General features: G+C 34.0%; 1 protein-coding gene across 1 annotated transcript in view; it reads right to left on the bottom strand.

Moving 5' to 3' along the window:
* The window catches only part of LOC120349695 (anoctamin-8), a 72,883-nt gene that overhangs the window by 46,227 nt on the left and 487 nt on the right, over nucleotides 1-26,169 (bottom strand). The window contains exons 2-10 of the mRNA XM_039420212.1: nucleotides 25,747-25,832; nucleotides 21,297-21,457; nucleotides 18,941-19,176; nucleotides 15,387-15,503; nucleotides 14,475-14,581; nucleotides 13,440-13,625; nucleotides 12,331-12,483; nucleotides 4,087-4,222; nucleotides 1,623-1,678 (exon numbers count right to left, since the gene is read on the bottom strand). Of these exons, the coding sequence (XP_039276146.1) occupies nucleotides 1,623-1,678; nucleotides 4,087-4,222; nucleotides 12,331-12,483; nucleotides 13,440-13,625; nucleotides 14,475-14,581; nucleotides 15,387-15,503; nucleotides 18,941-19,176; nucleotides 21,297-21,457; nucleotides 25,747-25,832 (1,238 nt within the window). The remainder of the gene's footprint in view (nucleotides 1-1,622; nucleotides 1,679-4,086; nucleotides 4,223-12,330; nucleotides 12,484-13,439; nucleotides 13,626-14,474; nucleotides 14,582-15,386; nucleotides 15,504-18,940; nucleotides 19,177-21,296; nucleotides 21,458-25,746; nucleotides 25,833-26,169) is intronic.

The raw sequence follows: 26,169 nt of genomic DNA, 5'->3' as shown, positions 1-26,169 counted from the left end.
TATTAGTAGATTTGTTGAACACTTCATAGAAGTCGAACCTTGAAAAATGAAGTATGGTCTGATAAAAATATTGATGACAATATTAAATAGCACGAAATCGAGTATACTCGCAGAACGATTTGCGAATTGATACGAGGCTTGACTATTTATAATTATCATATTTTGTAATTTCTTCATCAATTTTCGACACTCAATAATTACAGTATTTTAATATTGGAGGAATCCGTTACATCACTACGGCATTGAAAAAGAAACTTACATAAATCAGTTGTACATGAAACAATAATATAAATATTACAGGAAAGAGCCCAACAAGTGACTTTTACATAACTGTTAGGTGAAGCCATTAACGTAAAAGCGAAAGACTACTGACTTTGTCTACAAGTACAGTTTATGATATGAATCAAAGAAATAAGTGCTTGAACGATATTTTCAATGAAAGCTTTTTCAAATACAATAGAAATTGACCAGTGAACAATATTTACTCAATTCGCTCTAATTTCATCAAATTGAAATATATTCATAACTATATCGCAAAACAAAGATAATGTGATAAATTCAAATTTAAATTTCAAGTTATGTTTTGATAAGAAACAATGTAATGAGTAGATTTACGGCATATATATATAAGTGTCTTACAGCAATACTGTGAAGGGTAAATTAGAAGCATGCACTATGATAAAGCTCTCAATGATAAATAAAAATTATGGCTAATGTTTAAATTGGAACTAGAGATAAATTTGGCAACATTTCACACATTCGAATCTTACAGAAATACAACTAATGCAAATACCCAAAGGAATGTAATACTTTTAAAACACAAAAATAATGATTACTATAGGTTATACCGAACTGTATATACATTCTGTGACCTTGATAAATTCACCTAGATTAGTTTTCAATTTTCAAATAAATGAAAAATTTCAATCATCAAGTAACCTGTTTTCAAAGTCACTCATAAGTTACCTACATCCATATGAGTCATTAATATTTGTGTTTTCGCATACAGTTTTTGAAGATTGAGGAACTATGGTTATGCTGTAATGTCAAAATATACAGAGTGTTGTATATTGGGATAGTAGCTAAACAACTTTTTTCTTTTCAAATTTTACTGATTATGGATATCAAAAATATCGAAAAGCTACAACTAAAAAAATCAATTATTCCAGAAATATTTGGAATAACAAAAAAGCAACTTATAGCACCAATACTGTCTGCAATGCTAATTTCACAAGAATGTTCTTTGAATATAATGAAGAGAAAAGAGCAGAGAAGAGTCGAAAGTTAGCTGGCCCTGATGAAAATATTAAAAGCTCGGAAATGTATCAATTTATATGTACAATAATGGTAGAGCTCTTCAGCAAGAGATGACGAAGCGAATAAAATCCAAGATGTGAATTTTAAATAAGTAATTCTGAGGAATAATGTTCAGAAAAGAATGAGATGAATGTATTCAGAATCTACAAAGCAGAAATAAGAGGGAAAATAAATAAATTAAAGCAGCAGAATGAACAGGAATCTGAAATAAAAGTGGATTGGAAGAATAAAATAATACTTTGATTGCAAGACAACACAGATAGCAGATCATGCAAGCTATATTTAGGCTTGTTATGAATACAAACCAATGCTACTTTGACGATAAGGTGGTTTTCATACTTCGTATCAAGTCTGTAGTTTTCTGGTTGAAAACAAGAAAGATTTTATGATAGAAACTAGATCAATTGCAACATCTCATCTACTTTAAAAGGTACATTTTGTGAAAATCCAACCATTTTGTAAAATTGATCGAACGGTACTTGTGAAACAATCTATAATATCTATTTTACACTTGATCATGACTTCAGAAAATTAGAAATCTGAATAAAGTAGGATTTCTCACTTTGATTTCATTGACAATAGTCAACAAACTTTCAACTGAATGAAAATAATATTCTGTTTATTACAGGAATATTTCTTATACTCAACGGAGATTATTTCTTCTAGCAGATACAGTATCTAAGTGTAGTTTATAATGATGTTGTAGACATGTAAATGATTAAAATCACATTAGATAGATAGTGATACAAAAATTCCGAATAAGGAATAATGTTCAATTACTTGAAACTTTGTTCAATGTTTGTTTAATATTCTAAATTATACTTGAAACTTACTTGATAATTATGATTATCAAGACTTAATAATTACATCCAAAAATGTTAAATCTAAAGAATTCAACATTGATGGAATTTGATTATTCTTATTACTATTGGAAGCAGAAAATAAGGAGAGAATGGATACAATTTTTTTATGTTTCATGGTTGAACTGAAGTCTAGATCAATGATATCGTGAATCATAAAACATTTTGAAGAGCACTCTAACCTTATTTCTACCCTACATATAAATTTCAGTGTTAGTAAGTTTCATAGCAGATTCATTTTTGATATCCTAATTCCAAAACAACAATATTGAGTTTTCTAGAGAAAAACTTGCAAAATTAAGTGAAACAAGTAAAGATGTATGAATAGTGAAGAAGAATTGCATGACAACTAACAATATTAAAAAAGTTCAATATGAGGGATGAAAAACAATTAAAAATATTTTTCAGAAGTACCCATACATGACAGGCTGACTCAACTACATCTAAATTCAAACATGAAAAACACCAATTTTTATTAAATTTGAAAATATATTGTCATGTGACAATCGAGGATTGAAAACACGGAAAACTCTATTCTAGGATAAGAGCATGCACTCCTATAATAAAAACGTAAATATTTCAAGGATAATGACAATTTAAAATTTAAATTCAATTGTTGAAATATTTGTTAATTCGAATATGATACTGATTAGCAAAAGACATTCACGATTCCATCGATATCATGACAAATTATATCACTAATCTAAGGCAAGTGCAAACCTGATCTCTTTTCAGTAACTATTATTGTATAAACAAAATGTATCACCAAGGTTTTAAAAACGTTCAATGGGCCTATCCACATTTTTTTCATTCTCTCTTCTGAGAATTTCTGGAATCCCTGCCACTGCGGTCTTCAATTAAATATTGTTTTTTATTGATTCTATTAATCAATCAATGTATTAAGTATAATTATTCCCACATTAAAATATACACCAGCACAATGTATTATCTATTGTATAATCAAAATATTTATAATAAATCTACTTTATAAGTGTATTCTCTGTTATTTACTTCTAACTTCTATGAGCAGATTAAGCTTATGTAATAACGTGGAACTGCCTCCTACACACAGATTGCTTGAGATTATAGAACTTGTCATATTCTATACCGTAGAATATAAAGATAAAAAAATATAAGTTAGTTCACGCGACAGAAGATAACAGGAACAAGAAAAGGAGGATAATAAACACAAATTGAGAATTAAATGAGGTGTATCACAATACAGAACAAGGGAAGTATCAAGAAAAATCATTGCATGGACCAAGAAAATATTGCACCTCAGACTAGTTAAATGAAGATACAGAAACCATTTGAAATAATCTATAAGCTACGCCTAAATGAAAAAACATCGATTGATACAATTTCTTGTATTTCAAAGCTTTTTCTCACAGTAGGAGTTATTAAGGCTTGAAAACGCATGTTAGAAGAAGCATGAATACGATAAAGAGATTATTTTTGAAACATTATTGCCCAATATATCAACATACAGAGTGATTCACATAAGGTGTAACAATAGATAACTTGTTAACCGTTTATTTTACAGAGAACTTTAAATGGGCAACTTCCCTTCTTTTTTGTGACATTTTACTATAATGCAATTTTAAATTGAAAAAATGTCTTAAAATTTTACGTAGAATACAATATCATGAAAAATGGGAGTTGCCATTTAAAAAGATAAATTTGTTCTCCATTTTGAAAGATGGCGGCCAAATTTTCAATTTAAAATGGCATGTCGTAAAATGTCACAAAAAAGAAGAGAAGTTGCCCATTTCAGGTTCTCTGTAAAATGAACGGTTAACAAGTTACCTATTGTTACACCTTATGTGAATCACCCTGTATAATATGTAGGATTAATAATATGATATTGCGATAAAAACATGATTTACATAATTATATTTGAAAGTCTCACCTTTATCATTGAGCCAACTGGCCACCTTATAGTAAGCTTCATCCAATAGAGTTATTCCAATTGCTAAGAGAATTTTTGGTAAATAGCTAAGCCAAAATGCGTATCCTTTTGATTCAATTTGATGATCCCACCAATCCTGAAATTAAAAAGACAGTTGAGAAAAATACGTTCCATCATATTTATTTATTTATTTATTTCATTGACAATTACAAATCATAATTATAATATGATTGGGAGAAGACAACAGGCATAGCCCAAAACTGTCTTCTCCCAAATTTTTACAAATAAAAGTTTCAAAAAAGAATAAGGTTAATATTCAATTCAATTCAATTTATTCATTCTTTGCACATTTTACATAGTTTAAATATACAAAAATACAAAAATAAATAAAGAGTACAATAGAATGTGTAGCTCGCAAGACTTTCGTCTGTTCGCGAGCATGAGTAAGAGAATATAAAGATTGAGAAACGTGGAAAAGAAAAAATATTTATAAAATAGAATATAATAAATGACTAAGAATAGCCTAATGGTAAAACAAATTTGAAATACAGAGTGAAATGAAGAACAGTTTTTTTACAATATAAGAGGGAAAACCTGAGAAAGAGAAGAAGCACAGTGAATGCACAAGTCAACTGGTGATGAGAAGAGGTGAGTGGAGAAACGTAAATTTAGAATTTGTTATAAGCTACTGCCTTTGATTACTGAAAACGTCAGGTGATGTTTTGATCCATGATAAGATTTCTTTTCTCTTATAGCAATTTTGATTGTCTGATATGAAGTCTTGTGGTATAATATTTACTAGTTTGTCACATCTATACGGAAATTGCATTCTACATACTGTTAGATTAGTTTCAGGTAAGTCAGATCTCCTGTAAGTTTGGCGCGTGTTATATGGAGTAATTCGGGTATTGAAAAGATTTTTGTTTTTTAATAAATATGAAATTAAATTTTTCAAGTAGAGCTGTTTGATTGTAAGTATGTTAGATTCCTGGAAGAGAATTCTAGTAGGATACAGTCTTGGTTTGCTTAGTGCCACTTTTATTATATGTTTTTGAACATTGAAGATCTTGTTTATATGACATTCAGCAGCACCCCCCCATACCCTAATTCCATATTGCAACACAGATTGTGCGTAAGCAAAGTAGGCCATTCTAGTAATTTGTTGCATTTTCAACTGGCTCATTTTGTAAAATTTATTTGTTAGATACTTGACCTTGTGACATAGAGCTTGGATCTGGGAATCCCATCTCAGATGACGGTCAACAATTATTCCCAGGTATTTAACGGTTTTAGAGTCCTCTAGTTTAGGACAGTCACAATCATTCAAACCTATTTTATTACATTTGATATTATGAATTTTCAAGTTTATTCGGTTTACAGGTTGAGTAGCAGCATTTGGTGTGAAGGTCATGAATGAAGATTTTTTATGATTCAGAGTCAGGGTATGATAGTCAAGCCAGTTCTTGACCCTGGAAATACCCTTCTCAGCTGATATTTTAGTACTCTCCCAGTTATCACCCGAAAAAACTAAAGTGGTGTCGTCGGCAAATGAGATTGTTTGACCATTTTGCAAGTCGAGATTCAGGAGGTCATTAATGTATAGTATGAATAAAATTGGTGAGAGTACAGTCCCCTGCGGTAAGCCGTAATCTAAAAGATTTTCAGTACTGGATTTATTTTCAATTGATAATATTTGAGAGCGACCTTCAAGGTAGCTTGTAAAAAGTTTCAGGGGCAAACCTCGAATTCCAATTCTATTGAGCTTTTCCAACAGTTTGGTGTGTGGGACAGTATCGAATGCTTTTTTCAAGTCAATAAAAATTGCAATAGATTTTTTATTATTACTAAAATTTTCAGTTAAAATTTTTACTAATAACGAAATAGCGTCTTCTGTGTTTTTTCCTTCTTGAAATCCAAACTGGTTAGGGTGAATCACCTTACTCACAATCATGTATTGTACTAGCCGCTTTTTAATAAGCTTTTCCATGATCTTTGAAAATCCACTTAGCAAGCTTATTGGGCGGTAGTTATTGGGATCGTCAACATCTCCCGATTTATGTAAAGGTATGACTTTAGCCACCTTGAACTCCTCCGGAAAGAAACCTTCTTCAAAGCATTTATTAATTATAATTTTTAAAGGTTTAGCAATATAGTGGGCAATGATTTTTAGACAGCTATTATTTATGTTATTAATTCCTGGTGCTGAGCTGGATTTGAGGTCTTTAATTGTTTTGATAATTTCTTCCTCATTTGTCGGGAAAAGGAAAAAGGAATTTGGGAAACCTATTCGTGAAAAACGGGAATTTTGACCAGTTGGAGGAGGGATGTTTTTATTTTCTTTATTCAGTTCTTCTGCGAGTACTCTCCCGATAGACGAAAAATGTTTATTTAAAATTTCAGGATCAATATCAGTCTTTGAATTTTTCTTTTCTACATCAAGTATTTCATTTATGGTATTCCATGTCTTCCTGGAGTTACCTCTACTTTGCTCCAATTTATTTCTGTAATACCTAATCTTGGTTTCTTTCAGTAATTTGTTTAGGACGTTTCTATAGCGAGTGTAGCATTGTTTCATTTCGTTATTATGTGGTTGCTTCTGTAGTTTTTTGTGCATTTTATTTCTGGTTTGAATAGCTCTTATTAGTCCGGTGGTGATCCAGTTCTTTAGTGGTTTATTTCTGTGTGATGTCTTTATTTTGATAGTTGCATTTTCAATATGGGTTGAAAGTTTTTGTTCAAAAGAGTGTACTAGTGTATGGATGTTATTATTATTTATTACCTCCTCCCAATCTTCATTTTCAAGATTTGAAATTAATTTATTGAAAACAATTTTTTCAGTAATAGTGTTTGCTAAATTAGGCCTATCAGAACCACCGTCTGCGGTTTTAATATGGATACTGGTGCTGTAATGGTCAGTTATATCGGTCTTGAAAATAGCACCTATCAAATCTTCAGCTTTGAAGGAACTATTTTTGAAAAAGATATGATCAATGCACGATTCCGATTGATTTTGGACTCGAGTAGGTTTATTTATATAGGAGACGAAACCGTTTGAAGACAATATGTTGAAATAATCAATAGAAATAGCGGTAGTCTGTTTTAGATTGATATTGATATCACCAATTAGAATTATATTTTTATGTGCGAGCAGTCTTTCTAAAGTACTTTCCAAAGCATTCAAAAAAAGATTTGCTGATAGAGAGGGTGATCTGTATATTGCAATTAAATTGATCTCATTTTTAGTGATAGGATTTTTAATATTAAGTATCAATGAGTCTGATTCCATAATTTCAATGTTTAATTTGTTAAAAGACAGTTCATTACTGATGAAAACACAGATACCATTCTTTCTATTTCTCTTACCTGGCTGATTTATTGACGAGTAACCATTCAAAACATAGTTGAAAGGCTCGTCTTCGCTCATCCACGTCTCAGACAATACTATAATATTAAATTTTAAGGAACAGTTTTCAATTGTGTAGGCGAATTCATCGAAATTCTTGTTTAGGCTTCGTATGTTCATGTGAAGAACACTCATTGAACTCCTCTCCACATCATTAACAAAATTAATTGGTAGGGGTGGAAGAATATTATCTAACTCAATTGTATCGTAGCATTCCTGTGCAGCTTCATTGTCAAAATTATCAATTATTACCATGAAAGGTTATTAAAAAGATTAAAAAGGAAAGAGAAAAAATAGACAAGAGAAAGTAGAAAAGATATAAGCTACTAATTTCTTTGAAAAACTATGTGATAAAAGAAAAATTAACGTTAAATGAAAATTTGTTAGTTTTTAATTTTAAAAGTTACTTAAATTAGGTATAGAGAAGAAGTGGTATAGGCACATTCAAGCCATGCCTCAAACGAAATTTTATCAGGTAAACTTAATCATCTTTCTGTACGGCATTTCTATATTTTGTTTACCTCGAAAAAGAAAGGATAATCTAGTTGACTGAGATAGTAGGCTACTATCGATGAACGAAAATAAAAATAAGAATAAAAATAAAAACAAAGTGCTTAATGTAAGAGAGAGATACCGCCGTGAGCGAGAGGAGAAACTGCATCACTTTTGCTCTATTGCAAACTGTTACTACGATAAGAACAGAAGTAGATGAAGGAATCTTGCTGTATTTTTGAAAGAGAACTGTAATTAGAGAATTTGGTGATCAGGGTCGACAATGCTACCCGGACTAGGCACTCTAATGATAAGATTGCTTGGAAAGTTTTACCGAGGAACAAAATCATGAAAAGAACAAGAATCAAACATTGAATTGACAAGTAAGCCGTTGCAGCCTAGAGTGCAATTTATCAATTTTTATATTTTATTTACTTATTTATATTCTTTTTTACTAGTTAACACAGTCTCTCCGTTCACTCCAAGGCAATAATCCCCTCCAAAAATAACTAAGACCTATGAACATCTCATAAAAAATACATATGTACATTAATAAAGTGAAATAAAAATCGAATATAAAATAAAAGTCATCTCAGCGTTCTCACTTCATTCACATAATTCACACATTTAGAATAAGCACAATTGAGAATTCACCCCATTACATCCCCCTCCGTTATAAGGCACAATACGAAGATACAAATCACTTGTTACAGAAAAGCAAGGATGGATAGGGGAAAAGAAAAGAAATACGCTTTTCTCGTTCATTGCAATACATTTGCATCATTAAATAGAAATCGCATGATATTGAGATGTGGGAAAAAATAATATTCAAATTAAGTTAAAAATATAACTGGAAATAATTAAACGAAAGTAATGGGAAAAGAAACAAAAGCTTAAATATGTAAGTTGGAACAAGAGAACTATTTTGAAAAAATCAATTTAGATAATACAGCTTTATAGCTATATAAATATTGATATTCATCTATCGTTCATTTGATATTCGAATTTATAGTTATCATAATCAATTATTATTAGAATTATTCTTATTTGGGAAAAAATCTACATTATCAAATAAAAATAGGTACCATCAGTCAGTTAAGTTGGATTCTTCTTTCGAAAAATTAAGGAGTCAAGTACAGGTGGCCATAAGAGCGTTTAGATCATTATCTGTATTTATAGTAAACACCTTTCCCTTATCCACCTTTCGGACCTTTAGATTTCCAGCCCAGTCAACCCAAACATACTTGAACCCCAGGTCCTTCTGAATTTTTTTAGCTTGAGCTAGTAACCTTTTCCGCTCTAGAGTTAATGACAAATTAATATAAATTGGTTGATCGTCACCTTGATTGCCAAAGACTCGAGAGGACAGCTTCCTCAACTGTTTCTTGCCTGCGAGCACCTGGTGAACGACGTCGCGACGCACAAACTTGGCGACGATGGCGGGCGTCGGCTGCGCTGCACTCTTCTTTAGGCGGTGACATACGTCAATCGCCTCGGCTCCCACAGTCACGCCAACCGCCTTACATGTCGCTATCACCAAATCTGCCACATTCTCGTTATCAGCAACCGGCACACCTCGAATCTCCAGCGTATTCTTCCGGCCATACTGCTCGAGTGCATCCAACTTATTGGTCAAAAGTTCGACATTCTTTTTCAGTTCTATATTATCCATTTTTAAAGATGAGATAATTTCCTCCTGTGCCTTAATGATTTCACTCTGTGTTGTAAGAATAACGGCGTTCGAACTGAGCTGCTGCTTACACGCATCAAGCGATTTCTCTAGCTTGGCTTGACCACTAAGAATCTCGTTTTTTAAGTCCAATAACAATTTTTTAAAAGCGTCTTTTGTTATTGTTGACGTGTCAGTGTTATTTGAAGCTTGAGAATCCGAACCAGTAGCCGTTTTCCCTGGTGTAGTTTTCACTGGCGTATCTGAGCTGCTATTACGCTGTATTCTCAGTTTCGATAAACAGTTATTACACGACCAGTTTTTTGACATAAGTTCAAGTTCAGGCTCACTTATTAAATCAAAGGTCTTAACAATTTTAATGTACCGTTCCAAAAGCATTCAATATTCTAATGTAGCTAATGACAGGTTCATAAGTTTGATGTTTTGGTATGTTTGCATTGATGGGTAAGGGTGTGATCACATTAAATAAGTATAAGTGCTTAATTATGTATGACCAAGCACGCAGATGAGAACCATGGAAAGATCAATAGGAGCTTTCACACTGAATGCATGCACTTACTGGTTGCGTTCAGTGTGAGCAGCTTCATGCACGTCAACGAATATTTACAGATTTTGTTTTTTCGGCTCATGCATGATCTGACGTGAACTTGCTCATATATGCATCATTCAGTGTGATCACACCCTTATATTGGTATGATTAGAGATAGTAGCCATTGTACTAATAAAAATAAAGGACGGTTCTCAACTTTCAAGCAAAATACATTACTATAAAAACTAAATACAAAGAATCACTAGCTCATATACTTATATGTTTTATTTCTGAAACGACTAGTTTCATATCAGAAACAAAAAATAATATAAGAGTACTAGTGATTCATCTCTTTTCTGTATAGGGCTACTTTTATAGAAATAGAAAGAAAATGTTAAAGAAGAATTTCATATTTATAAAGCGGCAAAATTTAAAAAAAAAAATATAAACTTTATCCAATTAGACACCAATAACCCCATTTTTGATAGAATCATGCGAATTTGAATCCACAATTTATAGTTTTAGTTCATAAAATCATATGAATACACTAACATATGATCAAAATAAGAATCTTCTAGCAGTATTTATTAATTTACTTCATATCACTTGAAAATGGCATCAATGTCCGAAACATGTTGTGATTAAATATTTCAAAAAGGGTACTAAGATTTTTACTTTTCTTTCTATTACTAGTGATTCATTGTATTTAATATTTTGAAACACTTTTTAATTCTTCGTATTTTAAAACACGACTAGCTTCGTGTCGCAAATAAAGGGTGCTACTGATTCTTTCTAGCTAAACTTTCAAGTAGCTCTATAAAATAATTCAAATATAAATAATATTTTTCAACCAAAAACACGTTGCCAAATGAATTTAAAAGCAGACTGAAATACTAAATAAAAAATAATAATAACGTCCTAGGTGGTTATTAGACAATATGCCTAGAATATTAGACAATCTGTCTCATAAATTGTAGAAATTGTATCTAATTTGCATCCACTAAAAACTAATAGAATTATTTTAATGTGTGCATATGAATTTAAGTTCTATTTGGAGTTCAATTGTAGTTTGCAGCCACAAAAAAACTAATAGGATTATTGACCGAACATAGTGAGGTCTATGTTTGAACTCGTATTTCCTTTTGTCTGTCTGTATGTAACGCGATTACGGCCAAACGCGTTGATAGAATTCGATGAGATTTGGCAGGAATATTCCTTTTTCAACTGCGCGTCGATGTATACACAAGGTTTTGTGAAATTTTGCATTTTAAGGATATGAAAAGAAAAGGAATTCCTCCATACTCTGATATCACTATATATATTATCTACTCTGAGGATAGAATTGATCAGACCTTAGACCAGTTATAGAATAGACACGGCTCATTGTATATTCATATAGAAAGTCGATGAAGCCAACATGTACTGCCAAATCCACCCATCTTGACGTCACAACAGTGACGTTACGCATCGTAAAGAAATTCTAGAAAACTTTTGAGTTTGTTGTGTAAATGTTAGTGGTGTTTAACTTACATTGTTGTTATTCAATGCATTGTTGTTAGCTTGGTTGTGACGTCAAGATGGGAGTAGATGTTGGCTTCAGAGGCTAGACTTCCCAGCGTGTCTATTCTATAACTGGTCTAAGGATCAGACTTAAGAATTATTCATAATCAATCAGCTGAAAAGTGGATTACACAGATGTTCTGGAGAAGCCGTGTCTATTTCTATAAGGTCTATAGTTTCAATCAAAGACCTTGAAGAGTTATGCATCTTTAAGGTCTTTGGTTTCAATATTTTGTTTTGCAGTCATGGTATTATTATGCGTGCCCATCAGTAACAATATTCTCACATAAAAAAAAACTAATTTGATAGCTGATTAAAAATAATCAAATGAACTAAATAATGCTGAAGAAATTATAATATTTTTGATTGTAGAAAATTAATTTTCATCAGATGGAAAGATTATCACGGAACTGGATGAATAATATAATATGGAATACAAATTCAAACGTGAACTGAGTTTGTTAACATTTCAAACAGGTGACATCAGATACTTTTGGATGAGAAAACTGCGTGAGGTCTACTGTTCACAGAACTACTAGTTTTAAATAACTGCATATATGATTATTTCACCTGTAATCTCAAGTTGAGGATCATGACAACGAAGACAATGGCAAGGCAGACGGCTATCACAGGGAAGCTCACGAAGTAACGGAAGACGTTCCGCTTCCACGCAGGATATGTCGGCTCAAGACGTCCTGTCACCGGACTAACCTCCAGGGAGCCCTGCACCGACACACATTTTTCAAAAAATATATATTTTAACGTACTACAACTTTAGTTTTAATTTAATAATTTTGACTTGACTAATTTAACTTAATTTTAACAATACTAGAAATTTTCACAACCACTTTTTCTAGACGCTTAATAAATTCGACTAAAATATAACCAGTCTAGACTAAACCAAGTGGACAAAAAAAGACGTCAAATTTAGGGCTGTATTAACGCCAAAAAGACAACATTAGACTAGGTGGGAGCTTCTCGTAGGGACTCGACCAACAATATCGAAAACAATGTATTTCTATTCATTCTGGACATCTGCAAAAATAGTATCACATTTACTTCTTACTATACAGAGACATTTCATGTGAATTTGTAAAGCATTCACAGCAAAACGTGTCAACAGATTCTAATGATATTTTGCACGCTTTTTTATCAGCGATAACATATCTAGCATATTTTTTATTTTCCTGCATTCAACGGCAATAATTATATGTTAATAGAATAAAAGGCACTCAGGTCTTCTACTAAAATGAGCTAGGATTCAAAATGATTCTTACACTGAATGATCACTACTCCAAAAATCAGAAAAAGTCGGTTTCACCTAAATTCATAAATATAGGAATTAAATTGAGATCTACCAGTATTTTCAGTGCTACAAGTTATATTGTGGCTGTTGCACTGAATAGATTTTGAATAAAATATACTGCAAGCAATACCACTATTATAAAAACTATCGTACATTATGATACACCTATTATCATACTTTATTCATTTATGTTACAAATGACACTGATATAATAGACTAACATTGGTAAATAAAATACTAATTACAACAATAATAGCAACACAATCCTTGTGTTATTTTTAATTTTGCTATTATTGTGTTATTGATCTTAATAGAAACTGGTGTAAACATTATGATCAATAATACTGTGATTTTTAATAATTGTGTAACTGACCGTAAAAAGAGGCCGAGGTTCAAGTAGCAGTTCGTCTCGCTGGTCCAATGTGCCCCACTTGTAGGCCAGCTCTGCACTGTACCGCTTCCACGCCTCCAGGTAGATGCTGAACCACAACACGTTGAAGAACGAGAACAGAACGAAGCCAACGTCCTCAGTCGCCTGGTCACCGCGCACAAACCCCACCTATTCCATTCAACAACCAAAACACCAAATTAATCCATGGCAAAATGATTTCGGATTTAGTAAACACAGTAAAGAGAGTTTATTTCACCCACTCACTTGAAAAAGGCATTATAAACCAAAAAATGTTGTGAGAAATAAAGAAAGGGAACTTTGATTTTTCCATTTCTACAGGAAAGATAGTTGCTTGATGCATCATCGCATCAGAACTACAGAGATGAATAATTTGAGATTTTGCATGAAGTTTCTGAATTTTCCGAGGATGCAAGTCAAATAAATACGTGCTTGCAAAGTGAGAGAGCACATTATGTTCTCATAGAAGACCACATTATGTTTTCATAAAAGACCATCATTAACTTACTTATACAAATGAAATCACAACATCTTGAAAATTAATAAAAAATCTAGAATATTCATTAGTGGTGCAAAAACATTTTTTATAAGAAAATCCCTGATTTTTTATTTGTAATCTCTACCAGACGAGTTGATAGGCCTTAAATAATCCTCGGTAAATTCAGAATCTTTAAGCAAAATTTCAAGTTATTAATAAGTTCGGTAGTTCAGAAGTTATGATGCGTCAAACAACATACCTCTTATTTTTCCTGCACTAAATCGAAAGTCATTTTTATAAATAGTAAGGATGATAAAAGAAATAATAAAAAACTAATGTCGAAACTAATAAGGCATTTTTATTCAAGTTAGTACTTGACTTTCAATTTGAAAATCTAATTTTGTTTAATAGCGTATTACAGATTACAGAAAATGTAAAGTATGAATTTTTATCGCCTCAGTAAGGAAGTAATTCATTTTAGTTCTAGTGCTCAGTAAATAAAATACTCTTGAGTTACATACCCAAAAAATGAAGCCAACAAAAGCAGGCACGATAAGAGCGAATGTATAATGTCCAAGCCAAGCAAAATACATTGCTATTTTGACGCCAAAGTAGCTACATATAGAATCTGTAAACAGAGAGAAAAGCGAAGGATTATAGGTAAGTACTACAACAAATTCAAGTTTAGTGTAAAAAATACAAGAATGCATTTCTTCCAAATCAAAAAATAATGACAGTATAGGCCTATTAAAATTCAATTTCTAGTCGAAATGTTTTCCTAAATACTTCAAATACTACTCATAAATCATCTCTTCATAGATCAGAATAAAACTATGATACTGGATTGCAACAACCAAGTTAAAATTAAATCCTGGATCAGTGTAATATTAGTCTTTTATTATCTGCTTAGTCATGTCGTAAAAATTCGCATAGCCTTTTGTGAGAATTGAAAACTTTGTCACAAATGTTAATTCAATGTAGTTTTTGTAGATTTATCTACAGAAAGCTTTCTATAGTGAGGTCCACGTTATAATGACAGTATTTGATTAACTTTGATGTTGCTATCCTTGTCTATCATTAGACAAAGCAGGTAGTACTATCCTTCTCTAGCTCCGCAACGATTCCAAATCTGTTTTTAACAATGTAGAAATATAATAAAGGCAGAGAACAGGCAACGCGGTTGTTCTATCTTTATCCACTGCCATTATAACGTGGACCTCACTATAGTTCATTTTAGGATTTTTGCAAGCTGGCTGTTATAGCAACTGTAATCAATTTATCATGATAAATTTATCAATGACGCCACATTAATGAATACTATAATTTGGCTTTCACAAAATTAGTTGTATAGACTTATTTTAAGCCAACTATCAAGAATAATGGGTTATTCAGATGAATAATTTTCTTGGAGATAAATAATTTGGTGTACATACCAAGGGGTTGTTTATGGAAGAAGGCACGGACCCAAGATTCTCGTAATTGCTTTAGCGCAGGAAGATCGTGCAATGGAAACACCTGAGCAATAACTCCTGCAGACAAACACTTCGGAACTGGAATACAAAACATTCACCGTTAGTAACACCAAATATTAGACTCAACGCAACTTAATCCAATATACTTAATTCAAGTAGTTTGAGCAAATATTCTATTGAAGTTATTATTTACTAATCAATTATTACTACTAAATATTCCTTTTGGTCTTTACAAATAGAATGATAAAGTATGCTGTATTTTTACTACTTTTTACGAATAATTTAGAGCATGAAATATACCTTCAATATTATTGTACAATATAGTACCGTACCTAATCTTCTGGTTTCTTGGTTTTATGGCCTGCTGTCATTGTAGGTGATTGTTGTGTCTTTGATCTGGATGGCCACAGTGGAATTATTTTTGGGAACTCTTTTAGTAATATTGTTGCTTCATAGTCCATATCATTTTAGTTTATACTATTGGTGTTTCCAGTTTAATTGCTCTTATTCCTACAATAGTTCCATGCCAATAGTTGTCCTACTAACATAATTATATTTACATAATATATTAGTGTTTTTAACTATAAGTTTCATATTTGCAAAGTTTCCATAATTCTCTTTTCTTTGTTTGTTTTTCTTTTCTTCTTGAATTCTTCGGTATTAGTTACATAGGTTTTTCTTTATCTTTTATCTGCTATACTATAAGTTTCATATTTTCAAGGTTTTCTACTATATTTTTTTGTATCTTGTTTTTAGTTTTTTTTCTAAAACTCAATAGTATATTAGCATAGATAAAGGAGCATAAGTAGATTACCCATGGTATAGGGGGAATAGGTCTTAATTTTTCTGTTACCCGAAGCCGAAGCTATATTTCTTGTCTCTGATATTAGTTAAGTTATTTTATTTTCATTTTAATGTATTGTTTTTCAAATTGTATGCTCAATGTGTGTTATGAGGGCAATAATGGGATTCAGTTCCTGGTGCCCTCAAATATGTAAATTTTCAAATAAATAAATAAATTATAACAGCAGGCCACACAAATGTGTGTTTATTACATTTGTATGGCCTGTTGATATAAATAGAAACTATTTTGTGCAATAATATTGCTGGTCTATGGGCCGCTTGATACCAATCACTATTAGTTCTCTTCATCTGTTTAGTATCTTTTCAATTCTTGAAATTGAACCAGTTTGGACGTTTTCAACTTGACATTTGAGTCGTCTTACTCTTAATTCATGCCGTTTCCATGTGATGCCAATTCATTCTCTGATACTAACTTGGAAACACATTATTTTCTCGTTTATCTTTCACTGCAGCATCACTCACCACGTGCTTACGTGTTATGTCGGTATGAATTGTGGGTTTGAAGCTCTACTGCCAAAGATAGTTTACAGGTTATGTTGTAGAAGCGCTCTTCAGCTTAGTTTAACAGGAATTTATTCGTGGGACATAGTTCATGAACCATACCGGATGATTCAAAAATGACTTTACAATTTTGAAAATTCATATAAATCTTATTAAACAAGATACAGAGCTGGTTTTGGTGTCGTTTTAAAGGAAAACACTTCAAGGTTTTTTGCCTTGAACTAAAGATTTTCTATGTGACTTCCGTTGGTTATCCTGCAGACATCCCATCGATAGTCGATTTCTTCCCAGATTCGCACTAGCATTTCAGGTGTAACTTACTCAACAGCAGCGTAAATCCTTGCTCTAAGTTCAGGTAGAGTGGCTGGCAAAGGAGGTACATACATCATATCTTTTATGAAACTCCACAAGAAAAAATCCAGCGGTGTTAGTCTGGGGAACGAGGGGGCCATGCAATTGGCGCATTACGGCCAATCCACTGATTTGGAAAGCGGTCATTAAGAAAATCCCGGACGTCAGTCAGATAGTGTGGTGGTACGCCATCTTGCATAAAGAAAACATTTCGTTCTCGGTCATCCTCATCGATCTGTGGTATCAAAATTTTTGCAACATATCAAGCACATTTGCAACCAAAACACACAGCTAGCACGCTCGGGTCCAGTGAAGGCAGCCATCTTTGACGTAACTGCCGCTAGCGCTTGTGCGGCGCGACCAGGCACTAGCGGACTACGCGAGTCAAAACTTGGAGTGTTTTCCTTTAAAACAACACCAAAACCAGCTCTGTACCTTGTTTAATAAGATTTATATGAATTTTCAAAGTTGTAAAGTTCTTTTAGAATAACCCGGTATATCCAGTTGAATAGGGTCGTGAAACACCTGAGAGAACGAACAACATATATAGAACGATGATTCATCAATATGATATAAAAGAAACTGATTTAAAAATACGAATTTCAAATAAAAAGTCGAAATGTTCCTTTGATGCTCAGTTTCACCAAGTTCAGTCACGATATTTGAACATTTTCAAACCGAGTACAATTTATATGAGTGCACTGGAATTTCAAATAACATAGAAGCTATTGCCATAAAATCATACGTTCCAGTGCACTCGTTGTAAAGCGTAGGTCATTGTACAACGTTCAGACGTCTTGGCCGAGTTTGGACGAGCTGGGCTTTGTTCCTGTGCTTTTACACAAGCTTCAGTTCACATGAAAACTGAGGTACAAACAAGTGGTCTTTATTACCAGCATCGGCCTATTGCATGATAAAATCCTATACTATTAAACGAGCAATTTCTGCTAATATGTTTATATATCTGTATGTGAGCGGATCTCGAAAACGGCTCTAACGATTCTCATGAAATTTGGAACAAAGTAGGTTTATGATATGAAAATCCGAATGCACTGGGTCTCAACCCTGGGATAACTCGCTGAAGGACATTGAAAGGATTACTATGTCCTTAGAAAATAACTGGAGATTTCATCGTCTGTCGATACCGTAATGGACAAGGTCTATAAATAATTAGTATTTTATAGACCTTGGTAATGGAAGTGAGTGAACGAGTGCATGTGTGGGTTATTCCTCAGCTGATCTCTCGGAAAGAATAATATTCAGCAAGAAAAACTTATTTTTGTTTATTTATCTTTTTTTAGAAAAAATGTTCACTTCAGAAAGTCCAAAATAGTAACTAGATGTTGTTAATGTAGAATAGTACATAGTATATTAACGAATATTGTAGCAAATATAGAATATCATTCTAAATCAAATTCATATTACTATTAGTTTGTAATTGATTATGTGTTTGTTTTTTGAAGTGTGAATAAATTGTTATTTTGATGAGTGATAGTAGCTTAACCTAAATTTTGAGTTTGACTGTAGTATAAATAATTTGAAAAGGGACAGTTTGGGCATAAGCCTGTTGTGCCTCCTCATATAGCTGTAAAAATAATTGTACGACTGAGAAAATAAATAAATATAAACTAAAAATTCAATCTTTCGTTACAAATTTTCTATGCTTTTACACTCCAGAGCGGAGCTCGGTCCCCCGATATTACATACTAATAATGCCAGTAGTCAGCTGATTATTAGAATATGAAAGTATCAAACTATAAACTTGTATTTTATCATGCAACAGGGCCCTGTTAGCTTACCGATAGCTTGTCCCTCAATGATCTTCATGCCAGGCAGGTTGTCGCCCACTCCAGCCCGCAGCGTCTGCAGGAGGTGTAGAACCAGTGACTGTCTCTCCTGCGTCGTGAAGAAGTGACCTTCCTCGTCGACACCATCGAAGCAGCCTATCTCCGTCTGCACAAACTCCTTCAGGCCACCGCCCAGGTCTTGGCGGAGCACTTTCGGTAGGTGCACTTCTTCGGCTGCTTTCAATAAGCTGCACATCATTAAAAAATCGATTACTGTCCAATCAATTAACAGATCGACCTCTCACAACTTACAGATTACAGTTCAATCAATTCACAGATTCACCTCTCACAACTTATCTCAATGTATGATTTTTTGAATTAATTAATCAATACACTTCTACTTATCTTTTTTAGACCGAACGTGTTTATACTGTACTAGGGAGGGTCTCAGTTCGTTACGGTTTCAATTCATTACATCACGACATAACCTAGAAGTTCTGTTTAATTGACCGAGCGAAGTGAGGTCTAAGATTCAAGTCGACGGTTTAAATGTTTGAATGTTTATATGTTGCGCATTTACGGCGAAACGCGGTAATAGATTTTCATGAAATTTGACAGGTATGATCCTTTTTTAATTGCGCGTCGACGTATATACAAAGTTTTTGGAAATTTTGCATTTCAAGGATAATATAAAAGGAAAAAGGAGCCTCCTTCATAAGCCAATATTAGAGTAAAAATCAGACTATAGAATTATTCATCATAATTCAGCTGACAAGTGATTACACAAATGTGTGGAGAAGCCAGTCTATTGCTGTATTTCTATAAGGTCTATAGTTCAATCAGGTACTTATGGATGAGAATACTGCGTGAGGTCTACTGTTCACAGAACTACTGGCTATGTTTCAAAGTGGAAGGTAAAAAGATAGGGTTAGGGGGTTATTTTTGGACTTAAATTTAAATATTAGGGAAAAACAAGAATGTAGACTATATGGTATACTAGATGAAACTCTACAACTTTATAAAAAGTCGTAATGCGGTATTGCAGGATTATGTTACAAGCATGCCTAGGCAATGAATTCTCTTTTTTTAATTGGATTTTGACAATGGTACACGATCCAACTCGAATTAAAGGCGAAGGCACACAGCAACAGACAGATGTATGTAGATACACGAAGAAAAAACAATGGTTTGACAAGAATCGAATCATGCGGACGTCAGTGTGTGTTACAACATTCGAGCACCTGCGGAGGGATTTTCCCTCTTACTGGACTTCCACATTCAATTTGACAAAAACTATTATTGACCGAGCGAAGTGAGGTCTAATATTCAGCCGAAGTCGAAGGTTTTGCATTTCTCTTTATGTTTATATGTTAATATTCAAGTTCCGCATTTACAGCGAAACGCAGCAATAGATTTTCATGAAATTTGACAGGTATGTCCCTTTATGAATTTCGCGTCGACGTTTTAAATTTTGCATTTTAAGGATAATACAAAAGGAAAAGGAGTCTCCTTTGAACGTCAATATTACCGTAAAAATCAGACTTTAGGATTATTTATCATAAATCAGCTGTCTAGTGGACTATAATACTACACGTTCAAGAACATCGAACATCTTGGAAATGTATCTTTCCATCAACGTTAGTAGACAGTGTTGTTGTCTACTAACTTTGTCTTTCCATAAGCTGAGGCCATGATTCTAGTTTGGAGTTATTGATAGAAATCATTTTGTTTACATTTTTCTTTTCTAATCTGATGATTAAAATTGCAACAAATATTATTGAAAAAAAATTGGTTTCTAAAATCATGAAAAGTGAGAAATGAAGTTTGTAGGAAATCAGCATTATGGTGGTTTATTTTGTTAATTTCAACACACCGATTTTTCCCAACACGACAACACAGAATGTTCTCTGATAGTTGAATAGACTTGAAACGTTGTCAAAAATCCACTTTAATTGAATAAAAATTAATATTTTACTGGAGCATGCTTTCGTGTGTGCTCACACATCATCAGCTGTAAGTTACACTATTCTCTGATAGGTTGATTGGATTGGCGTATCGACGGCAGCCAGACCTGATAACAGCGTTCACACTCACATTCCGGGACGACACGTCACGGTACGATAGATAGGACAGAAAGCTCTATGTTTATTTAGGATTTTTTCTAGACATTTTAAATGATAAATAATTTATTAATTTTTGAGAAAACATAACAACAGGTCAATGTAACTTACTGAGCGCGAGGTCTACTGTTCACAGAGCTACTAGTTATCAATTCATTGCTGATAACGAGGCACACTTTACTAAAATCAAAGTTGCAAATGGGTTCAACAACCCTGGATTGTATGTTGTTGTGTAGGACGACACTCACACTTGGAAAGGTGCAGTCAGGTAGAAGCCATAGGTGTCGGAGTGCGCGTGATGCCTCACATGCACCACCAGGCCGGGTGTTCCCGCTCTCAGCCGCGAGAGCAGCCACATCAGCGTCAGGTCCTGCGCTCCTGGCGGAAACATCAGCACTACGTCACATTCCTGCAATGCAAACATCGCATGATATTTCGACAATTCCACGGTCACTGGACTGCTGAGAGGATGAGACAAGTAACAAGTAAGCAAAGAGTGTTTCCGAACTCGCTATCAATACAGTAGGGCATTCGAATGTTCCTGGGTACGAAAAATATCTAAAAACTAGCCGTCAGGCTCGCTTCGCTCGCCATATCCGTCTAGCAAGGAGGCTCCGCCCCGTGGACCCCCGACTGGATCGTCCAAAAATGAGATCAGCGGACTCTCTTCCCTCGCCTGCATTTTTCATTTGAGCATGCTTTATTTCATCAGAAAGTCAAAGTACTGAGAAAACGCAGAAAAGCTGAGAAAAACTTTGGAAAAACGCTGATTTTGGGCGTATCTTTGATGAAATATTAAAGTCACCTCATCACAAAAATTTAGACCCTAGCTAAACCTCTGTACCAAATTTGAACATTTTCTGTCTATTACTTGATGAAAGAAAGAACTGAGAAAACGCAAAGAAACCGCTAATTTTGGGCTTATCTTTGGCGTTATTTGAAATTCCTTCTAACACAACATTCATTATTACACCCCAGCTGAGCTTCTGTACTAAATTTGAACAATTTATGTTCATTTGTTCTCGATAAAGCTGAGAAAGCGCAAAAAACGCTGGGAAAACGCAGATTTTGGGCGTATCTTTGGCGTTATTTCAAATTCCTTCTGACACAACATTATTACACCCTAGCTCAGCTTCTGTAGGCCTACTAAATTTGAACATTTTCTGTTCAATTGTTCTCGATAAAGCTGGGAAAACGCTGAAAAAACGCTGGAAAAACGCAGATTTTGGGCGTATCTTTGGAAATTTTTCCGAATCCGTTCTTAGTGCGCCTCTAAAGGGCCAACTGAACATACCTATCAGACTTGAACGTTTTTGGTCTGGGAAATTTTTATCTCTGCGAGTGAGTGCCATTTCGCTTTTATATATATTGATATCAATAGAGTTTTTCTATTCATTTTTATGGATCTCTTCCACTAGGGTAGCCTATTTGAATATTGTGAAAGAATTAATTTCATCAAATTCGACTTTATTGTACCATACTTGAATTTTGAAAGTTTTTTCAATTTTTGAATCACTATAAATTCAAATTAGGTGTTGAGTTGGTTAATTTTGTTACTAATCATATTAATAACTTTATTACCGGAATTATTTTATTAATATAGAATTGAGTAAGTTGAAAATGTTCAAATTTGGTACAGAGGTTTAGCTAGGGTCTAAAAATTTTGTGATTAGGTGACTTTAATATATCATCAAAGATACGCCCAAAATCAGCGTTTTTCTCAGCTTTTCTGCGTTTTCTCAGTGACTTTGACATTTATGGAGGGGGTTATGGGAGGGAGGGTGGCAAGGATTTTGACTTTGAAGCATTGGTCGAAGTTCTGTTGTACTCAGAGCCATGGGTAGGGAAGTATATTTTTAAAGGAAGCCCTGTGATTGTTGATCCGGAGGTTTAGGCAGTGGTGGTTTCACTATGTAGAAAGCAGGACAGAAGTTGCAGGAAAGGAGGTAGATGCAATTTTTGGAGATGCAATTACTGGATTGATGGATATGGTGGGTGTAGTTGGTGATAGGACTGGTAAAGGAGATGGAAGAATCAGTGATAGGACAGGTTTCACAGCGGGGGCGTTTGCAAGGTAGGGTACCAGGTGGAGTTGGGATTTCATCAGAGGTGAGTGATTTGTTTTTACTGAAAATTTTCTTGAGGTTGGGAGGCTGCTTATAAATGAGGGTGGGTGGTTGCTGGAAAAGGTGTTTAAAGTAAAAGTATAGGGATTGGAGAAGAAGACATGGGAACAGATCTTTAAGGACAGGTTTGAGGTTTTCGATTCCAGGGAAGTAGGTGGTACAGATCTTTGGAGTTTGTGGGATTTGGGAATTTTTTGTGGTTGGATTAGTGCCAGTTTTGGAGATTTGTTTCTGTAACAAACTTTCAGGATAGTTACATTTCAGGAGGGATTGGTGGAGTTTTTTGAGGTACTGGTCAAGATGGTGGGGATCACTGCAAATCCATAAAAATTGCAAAATTGCAAATCCACTGCAAAACACAGATTACATCAATGAAGCCAACTGGCAACTCACCAACCCTGAACAGTATCAACTCCTGTATGTTTATTATGTTTATTCAATTATCAAGTTACTGTTATCATTCGGTTGGTTTTGTCATCCTGCTTGCTATCTTTATATTATTTGATCCAGAAGCCTTTCAGAATATATAGAGTGAGAATAATATTTTCAACTCTATATTCAACTCAATTCTATATTAATCAAGTAATTCCAGTAATAAAGTTATTAATATGATTAGTAACAAATTAGCCAACTCAACACCTAATTTGAATTTATAGTGATTCAAAAATTGTAGAAAAAACTTTCAAAATTCAAGTATGGTACAATAAAGTCGAATATGATTAAATTAATTCTTTTACAATTTAAATAGGCTACCCTGGTGGAAGAGATCCATAAAAATGAATAGAAAAACTCTATTTATATCAATATATATAAATGCGAAATGGCACTCACTCGCAGAGCTAAAAATTTCCCGGACCAAAAACGTTCAAATTTGGTAGGTATGTTCAGTTGCCCTTTAGAGGCGCACTAAGAACGGATTTGGAAAAATTTCCAAAGATACGCCCAAAATCTGCGTTTTTCCAGCGTTTTTTTTAGCGTTTTCTCAGCTTTATCGAGAACAATTGAACAGAAAATGTTCAAATTTAGTACAGAAACTCAGATAGGGTGTAATAATGTTGTGTTAGAAGGAATTTGCAATACGGTAACGTCAAAGATACGCCAAAAATTAGCGTTTTTTTTGCTTTTTCTCAGATTTATCGAGAACAAAAGAACAGAAATAGTTCAAATTTAGTACAGAAGCTCAGCTAGGGTGTAATAATGTTTTGTAAGAAGAAATTTGAAAGAACGCCAAAGATACGCCCAAAATCTGCGTTTTCCCAGCGTTTTTTGCGCTTTCTCAGCTTTATCGAGACCAATGATCAGAAATGTTCAAATTTACTACAGAAGCTCAGCTGGGGTGTAATAATGTTGTGTTATAAGGAATATGAAATAACGCCAAAGATACGCCCAAAATTAGCGGTTTTTTGCGTTTTCTCAGTTCTTTCATCAAGTAATAGACAGCAAATGTTCAAATTTGGTACAGAGGTTTAGCTAGGGTCTAAAACGTGACTTTAATATTTCATCAAAGATACGCCCAAAATCAGCGTTTTTCCAACGTTTTTCTCAGCTTTTCTGCGTTTTCTCAGTACTTTGACTTTCTGACGGATTGAAGTATGCTCAAATGAAAAATGCAGGTGAGGGAAGAGAGCCCGCTGATCTCATTTTTGGACGATTCAGTCGGGGGTCCAGGGGGCGGAGCCCCCTGGCTAGATGAATATGGCGAGCGAAGCGAGCCTGACGGCTAGTATCTAAATATGATTTTCATACTGTCCGAAATTCTATATTTACTCACACAGCCACCATTCTGTTTATTTCAGTTTTTCTCATCACACCTGTGAACTAGAGACTGGGACTGAAGAGAGGTCTACAATTATCTAAGAAGCAAATGGCACTCTTTTGCAGCTAGAACACATCTCCACGTGCAGAAGCGTGACCCCACAGCAGCAGCCCATAGCCCAGGATGCTATGGAAAAGAGCATGGTACACCACCAGCAGGTATGCTCTGCTCACCAACTGTGTCAACTTCCTAAGCAAATAGGTGAAATCCTCTCACAGATGCCCTCAATATGACACTCCCAGATCGATGGTGAATCCAAGGAAAGACACACTGTGAGTGCTGCTGGTCTAACTGCTACTCAGTGTACAAACCAATCTTTTAGTCTTGTCCACATCCAGTAGCAACTTACTTGCTTCCAAACACCCTCCAGCAGCATTGAACAATACATCAGCCTCCTGCTGCACCTGGGTCAGATTTGGGCAAAAAGAAATTAATGTGGTGTCATCCACAAACTTCAGTGTTCTATCCTCAAGATCAAGGTCATTGATTGCGACCAAAAATAATACAGGTCCCAACACCGAATCCTGTGAGACAACATGATTTACCTATAGGCAGAGCCCTTGAATTTGCTCTTCCAACAAGATATGATCTGCCTTCGAATCCCTATTACATGAGATACGCAGACGAACGATTTAATCAAGTCACTTAGTGGAAGAGACAGGCAGTTAATTCCTACAAAAGCTTATTGAATCCTTTTGACAAGTTCAAGAACTACTTTCACCTAGCCTAAGGTTAAAGGAAAATCAAGCTACTTACGTGAGTAGGAACTGTTTGTATCCACAGTCTCCTTGGAGTCATGAGATGACCGGTACATGGTATTTTCCGTCTCAACAATCTTGATGCTGGAATAAATGTCAAGTTTTTAATATTGGTACAAATACAAAATAAATTTACAGTACATTTTTGGTTTTATATAGACTGTCGTAATATGGTAATTAATCTTCAAATACTTGAACAAATATTAGCGAATAGACGTCTAAAAATTGATAAAGTTAAAGGTAAGGAGCAGTTAGTTAGAACATTTTAAACAAGGCCTGTTAAGTAATTCAAATTAAGTCGATAAGTCAGAGTAAGACGTAGCTTATAGTCGTAGAGGTTTTGTTCTGGTACCTAAATACTCCAGAAATGCAATTCCAAATTGATTCAAGTCACAAACGATTGTGTTTGTTAAAATATATT

Source organism: Nilaparvata lugens, chromosome 2 (genome assembly GCF_014356525.2).
Source record: "Nilaparvata lugens isolate BPH chromosome 2, ASM1435652v1, whole genome shotgun sequence".
NCBI lineage: Eukaryota > Metazoa > Arthropoda > Insecta > Hemiptera > Delphacidae > Nilaparvata > Nilaparvata lugens.
Note: the sequence above shows the minus strand (reverse complement) of the source record. Positions and strands in the feature narration are given on the sequence as shown.